Raw genomic sequence first — 7,579 nt, forward strand, 5'->3', positions numbered from 1 at the left:
TATATATATATATATATATATATATATACAGTTTACTGTTTAAAACTCCAATAAATAAATTATTAAAAATATATAATTTTATATAAATATATATAATATAAATTATATAAAATATTTAATAATTAAATTAATAAATAAACATTTTTAGATAGATAGACAGATAGATAGATAGATAATTAAACAAATTATGTAGAATTAAATATATTAAATAAATTAGGGAGCAACCACCAATTCTGAGCATTCATTTTTATCCCACTGTTCTTGAGCAAAAAATCTGCATTATGTGCCATATGTACCAGGATACGTCTCATAGTAACTGGAGAAGGTCACTTGGTTTGACTTATGGTCACATTATCCATAAAAGAGCCAGGTACATTAATTACTTTTTCTCTGTACAGCTAAATATAACCTGCTTATGAGCAATTCACAAACAGCCATGACCAGTTTCAGAGAGGTGCAAAAATCACGGCCTCACGGCAAGAACAAACAATAATACTGGATTGATCTGACCTGCCTCTCTCAGTGGAAGATCACAGAATAAACTGCAATCAAATATCAGATCTCCTTGTTTTCCCACAAAGAAACTGTTCTCACAAGGCATCACAGGGTTTTGGTGGCAGCCTGCCAGTACCAAGTCTGACAAGAGGTGTGCAGCCAGTGGCAGCAATGAACATGTTACATTGCAAAAGATTAAATCACTCAGACACAAAGTCCATCTCCAAAGGTGATCAGGTTGATATTTGTTTATTTGATGGAGATTCGACATATAAGACTCGACCGTTCCTCTAGTTTCTGGAAGTGCCTCGACTATTCAGCATATTGCAAACAGAGTTTCTGCAAAACATGATTACCACCTTTATACCAAGATGGGTTCAATTTCAAGGTCCAGGTGCTAATTTTCCTGGCTGAACACTATGCTCAGTCTACAAATACCCCAAAATCACCGATCCCATTTCATTGTGGTCTGTAAGGTAAATGTCGCCAGGTGAGATTTTTAATTAGCACCTCTGTTCGATTATATGTAAGGTGGCAGCCCTACTCAAGTTTATTCACGTATAACAAATGGATCACAATGGGATGGATAAACAGGACATTTCTAGAAACAATGGTCAACAAATCTCTAGGTCTAGAAAACCCTAGAAATCACAAAGCAGTGATTCCATATAGAAGAACCATATAGGGTTCCTCAAAGAAACAGATGAAGTATACGGGCAGCTTATCTCTGCTTAAGTATCTAAAAGTCATAGTTCAAACTCAAAGAGAAACTAGCTTAGCTTTGATCATGTGAAGCTGCTGAGATGGAGTTTTCAGAGGTGTGGAGACTTGCTGATGAATACGCAAAAATTGAAATACAGCATAACATATTAGACCAGTGGCATGGCGTACATTAAAACAGGGGGAAATTACTATTCATCCAGGCCACTTTGGGCAGATAATCATTATATTTTAAAGAGGTGGTATTTTGGTCGACCACAATGCAAAGGAAAAAACTAGCTGGCTGTATAGTTGGTGCATTGAGAAAGTAAACATTCTGAGGAAGGAAGATATTAACAAGATAAGAGAAGAAAATTCATAGCAAATATATATATATATAAATAATTTAAAGATATTGTATTATTTTAAGAATATATTTATAGTATATTAAGAATAAAAAAGTGTATAAAAATTATATAAAAAATTATAAAAAGTCGAATTATTACATGTTTGGACAAAACAAATTGCAAGAGTAATTGGAAAGCTTTTTCTGGAAAGCTGAGTTTTTTAAACTTTCAAGACTGTGCAAAGACATGTCTGGCGAAGTCAGTGTTACTCAGCAAGCTTTTTCGCTAAGTTTAGCATGACACTGTGAGATTAGATGGTGTGCTCCAACCCAGCAATACACCCTGTCATTTCTCAAATTTCAGCTTTAGAGTTTTTGTATAAATGGTTTGCTCTTTTATAGTTATGCTTATCCTAGATTTTTAAGAACATTTGGAAATAAAAGTACAAAAATGGAACTTTATGCATCACAAGGTTAAAAATTGCCACTGTCTTAGCATGCACCTGCCATGAGCTGCTAACTGCAAAGATCTGTGCAAAAACCAAGATCTCAGTGTCCAGTGTGTGATAATCAAACAGAGAGCAGGTGGCCTTGGCCATTACAACAAAACCAGAGTGTGTTTGCCGTACACGGTGTCACAAGGAGTCAAACCCTTTTTGAACAGTGAGCAGTTGTTGGTTGCAGTAAATGTTTGCACGGTTGACCAAACAGCACATTTAGTATCTGCAATAAATGATGCTAAATGTTGGATCAAGCCAATTCTGTGCAATAAATAGTTGCATAAACCTAATTTCACCATGAAACGTGCCATTATTTTTTATAGTTTTATACTTTAACAACCGATATTCTTCCACAACACAATAAATAAAAGTGTAAGGTATGATTTATTATTCATGATTAAATCATAAATAATAAAATAAATACATGAAAAATAAAGTAAATAAATTATATTAATTATAAATTATATATAAAATGTATATATTGTTTAAAAATAGAATTGTAACATCTAATTGGAGCTAAAATATTGATGAGTTAAATAAATGATAATAATTATAAAATTATTTATACAATAATTTGCATTCAAAAAGTTTATTTAGATGTTTAAATAGCCATCATAGATAGACAGACATATAGATAGATAGATAGATAGATCAGAATCAAGCATTCCAGAGTGCAATGAAATAACATATAACTTCCTGTTCAAACTTGAGCAAGTGCAATATTTATAAGTCCCATCTCTGTCTCATTGCAGGTTGGACTTCATGCCAAGACTCCATCAGCTAAGAGAGGAAAATACCATCTCTCCGGACGTTACTGAGCACCCAAACACTGACCATGGCGTCTCCATCGACCGCACCATTCTATGGAGGGCCATCCTCTCCAAATCGCCACCTCAAGACCCAATAAGAAACCCATCCCACATCGGTCAGCCAATGGCAGGAGAGTCCACCAAAATGGGAGAGAGTGCTAGACACAGAGGTCGTCGCAATGTGCACTCAAAAGGCCACCATAACCATCATCACGCTCAGCTGATGCGTGTCGGATGCGTCCTCGGTACCTGCCAGGTACAAAACCTCAGTCATCGCCTTTACCAACTGGTCGGGCAAAGTGGACGCAAAGACTCGCCCATTAACCCACGCAGTCCACACAGTTACGGATGAGTTTAGGGGGATGTCCGGCTGAAACTAAGACCAAGAAAACAGCGTTACACACATCTGTCCTGGTGTTTGTCTATTTTATTGCAATAGGATACTGCTGTAGTACTCTTTCCTCCTCTCTGCCTTGGTTTTCTGGAGTGTATACTGTGCCTTTTTGGACAGAAAGGACCTCTTGTTACTTGATGGCGAATTTTGAATTCGGTGCCTCTGAAATACTTTGACTCTGGCCTCTCATTTTTTGGTACTCAAACAGATTCTTTATTTTAATATTGTCATTTCATTAAGACTTCAGATAAGAGATTATTCCGGGTTACGCCGCATTATGTCCCGACTCATCTAAGACTGTTAACTTCTACATCACTGATCAGACTGGCTGAGCCTTTAATGTGGATTTCAACACGGTGTGGGATTGGATTTCTGTCAATGTGAGGCTTGTGTGTTCCAAAAAACTCTGAACCCTCTCACCTTGTGTCTCCAAAAGACTTTTAAGAAGAAAGCAGACTTTCTACAATTGCTTCGTAAGTGGTGCAAGACCACCATCTGATACCTTCTCACTTGAATAGCTACTGCAACGTTGGGTTTAAATGTTGGGTTTTACACAATGGAGAATTGTTTGAATTTACAAACACAGTGGTCCCTTGGTTGAACCCGCATAACAATACAGTAGCAATCGCCATCGAATCCAGATTAACACATTATTGCTTCTCAGTGCACTTTGAGGTCTGGCATCTGAAATATTACACTTCACGTGGTTCATAAAGTCACAAGAATGAGTTATAATCCCCAAGGTCTCAGTTTCTACTCTTGACAGAATCCTGCTGGGCTTTGCCACATTTTATAAACAGAAGCAAGACTTTTCGGAGCATTTTTAAATTATGGTTATAACTCACCCATAAATACCCATTACCAAGGTTACAGAGGCTAAAACTAGCTTAAGGGCTGTTTAAAAAACATTTTCTCCCATTTTTATTGCGAAACACTCTTAAAGGAACATCTCATCATTCCCCAAAAAATAATTTTGTCATGATTTACTCATAAAGTTGCAAACCTGTATGACTTTTTCATTCTGCGTAACATAAAATGTTCATACATTGCACGTCAAAGGGATCTGAAGTTGGTTTTGGACCCCATTGACTTGCATTGTATGGACAAAAACTGAATTCTTAGTAAACGGCACAACTGTTAATATCATAAATGCCCTCAAAAATGTTCTTAACACACACTGACTGGCATAATTTAAGTAATTCTCAAGCTCATTCTTGTAATTCTAATTAAAGATTCTGGTTCTACCAAAATTTGAGGAGCAAGCGTTCCAAAGTCTTTCGGGAAAATGGCCTTCCAAAAGGACTCTTCCAGCCGTGTCATGTATTTTAAGAATTCCCTTTTGTTATAATAATCATGTCTGAATACGTGGGTGGATACACAGACCAAAAATACCCGACAGACGTAGGAAAAGTAGCTGTAAAAACCAACCGATTTAAAACTTTACATGCCTTTTGAGGGGCTGTGGATGTCGGGGGAATGCTGTGAGACATCAAAGTACACGCCTGAGGATTAAAATAGCAGAAGTAATCCTAAAAATCCTACTTAAACATCAAAAACTCAATTTCAGCTAGGTATCCAGACAAAACTCTCCCACTTTGTGATGTATGTTATAGGACAACTTGCTTTCAAATGGCTCCAGAAAGGCAGAGAACTGACCAAAAAAGCCTGAATTTACTTGATACCTTTCTGTGCATTTACATTATACTGTTCATTTATCTTTAAACGGGCTTGAATTTCAATTGGATTTGATTGTGTTCGTCACTGTAAAAGTCTTTTTCATTGTCATGGCTGATTCTAATGATGATGATCATAGGAAGTAGTAATCGCTGGTGCTTTGGATCTAATTTGCTCAAAGGCTCTCTATATATCCGACACCATTCTCTCTGCTGTAATCGATCTGATTGATGTCTCTTGACTAATCATAATTAAAAGGCTTTTAAACTGCTGAGAGCCTGGTTAATCTGTATTTTTTGCACAGGGAGAGCCTCTTAACCTGCCTCATGTTGACTTATATTGATCACATTCCTTTTTTTGACTATTTATTTGACTATTTATGAGTTGTTGTGAACGTCTTGGTGACATGGGTTGGAACGTAGCAAGTGCGTCAGTATCTGGCCCTGATCGTTCTTTGTACGCGTGTGTTTTTGTGTGCTGCCCCTGTGTATTGCCTATTTACATGACCTTTGTCCCCCTTTAAAGACCTACTTGGTTCATTAAGAAAAACACAAGCGTTAGCTTTCACGCTAATGTGAACGTGTTTGTGATGAAGGAATACACAGAACGTTATGAATCTGTGTCCTGGAGACTTTTAAAGACTTGTGTGTGTGTGTGTGTGTGAACGTCATCCTGGCCATGAGCGTAACATTACATGTTTTAGCTGATACTAAAGGTCAGTTGTGTTGTTACTACCTTTGAAGCAGGAGCATGTTTTTATTTTTGTCACTTGAACTTCAGATTGATCAGTTTTGTGTATTGATTTTGAGCAGGATCTGTATGAATGTATTTTAAAGGGCATTAGCACACTGCATGAGGACTGACTCCGTATCATGTACACATCTTTTGTGAATACTTTTATTAGGTGTGATATTTAAGTTAATGTATTTATGTTTGCATTTGTGTATCTATGTCACCAAAGACATTATTTATCACATACAGTGTTTTCTCACACCTCAGAGTTGTCCTCTGTGTATGAAAAAAAAGAGTATATTTAGGGAAGACGGTCAAATTAGTTTGTAACGCCCATACATTGTTCTTTTTTCTCTGTGAAATAAAGCACTACGTAGTAGTGAGATGAAATCTGATGTGTTGTTCTCTTTTAAATGTGAACAGCGGTTGTTTGTTACTTTGAAAGGACACACAGACCTCACAGAACACAAATTAAAAGTGCACTAAGTACAGTAAAAGTTTTAAGACTAAAAAATACACTTAAGTTTGGGGTTGGTAAGATTTACAATTTTTATGAAAGGCTGCATTTGGGCTGCATTTATTTGATCAAAAACACAGTAAAAACAGTAATGTTTTGAAATATTATTACAATTTAAAATAAGTGTTTTCCATTTGAATATACTTTAAGATGTAATTTATTCCTGTGATGACAAAGCTTATTTTTCAGCAGCCATTGCTCCAGTCTACAGTGTCACATGATCCTCTAATAAGCTGAGATTTGGTGCTCAAAAAACATTTCTTATTATCAGTGTTGAAAACAGTTGTGCTGCTAGAGAGCAAGATACATTATCTTTAAAGTATTAATTTATTTAAAAAAAAACTGACCATAAACTTTTAAATGGTAATGTAATAGTACTTTGACAAACATGATTAAAAATGATGTACAGTCACATAGGGTTGAAGATTCCAGTCATAACAGTCTAGAAAAATATTTTTTTATCTTGGTTATTGGACCTAATATCAAAACATTTTTAGCTGATTTAATAAATTAATCATAAATTAGAAATAAACCTTTAAATAGGACATCTGGCAACTCAAAACATTTATGTGGGTATGAAGTCCAAGACCACTGTTGTGTCATTCAGCAAAATATGAGACAAATACTTAGTGCACATTTAAGTAAAGAACCATAAAAATGATTACAAATATTAAATAATTATTTTATAATGAATTCATGAATGTATATATACATACATATATATTCATCCTAATTTTGTATTTTTTTATTCTACAGAAATGATAGCCGAGATATCAAATAACTTTCACTTTTCGCAGATTTGCTTAAAATACAACTTGGGTCCTCAAGTCACCTTGTACTGCAGTTATGTAACTCCTGAACACTGAATAACTAGCAAATAAGTCTGTGTCTGTCTGCAATATCTGTCCAGGTTTATCCACTATCTTTATGAATCTAAAGAGCACTGAAACCACTTGAACATATTCCTTTAACACACTACAACACCTAGATTCACAAACTTTATTACACAGTGTCTGCCAATGCACAAATCTGTGTTAATGAACCAATGAAGCCCCTTGGCATCAGATACAAGAAATTAAACATTCGAGTGACGTTAGAAAGCCGATAAAATGCAATAAAAAGTGGACCCTTTCTACTCATACTGGCATTGTGCTTGCTAATCACCAACTCCGCAACAAAGATTTCCACTCCAACAGGAAAAGGTGGCTTCTAATATAGAGCCATTAATAAATGACCAGGCAACTATCACATGGGCTACGCAACTAACAGCTGTGCAGACAGAAAAAGCAGGTCACTGGGAGATGGGTAAACCAATCAGCTGACTGTGTGATGGGGTGACTACAGCCTTCATGAAAATACAGTATTACTTACAATGACGAAATGAATCTGAAGGACATATAATTACAGATAATA

General features: G+C 35.8%; 1 protein-coding gene across 1 annotated transcript in view; it reads left to right on the forward strand.

The window, feature by feature from the left end:
• The window catches only part of LOC107743397 (ADM2-like), a 12,790-nt gene extending 6,857 nt beyond the window's left edge, over positions 1-5,933 (forward strand). The window contains exon 3 of the mRNA XM_016556599.1: positions 2,793-5,933. Within this exon, the coding sequence (XP_016412085.1) occupies positions 2,793-3,201 (409 nt within the window). The 3' untranslated portion in view covers positions 3,202-5,933. The remainder of the gene's footprint in view (positions 1-2,792) is intronic.
• The last annotated feature ends 1,646 nt before the right edge of the window (positions 5,934-7,579 follow it).

The sequence above is a fragment of the Sinocyclocheilus rhinocerous genome, unplaced genomic scaffold (genome assembly GCF_001515625.1).
Source record: "Sinocyclocheilus rhinocerous isolate Xijiao unplaced genomic scaffold, SAMN03320098_v1.1 scaffold551, whole genome shotgun sequence".
In the NCBI taxonomy this organism is placed as follows: Eukaryota; Metazoa; Chordata; class Actinopteri; order Cypriniformes; family Cyprinidae; genus Sinocyclocheilus; species Sinocyclocheilus rhinocerous.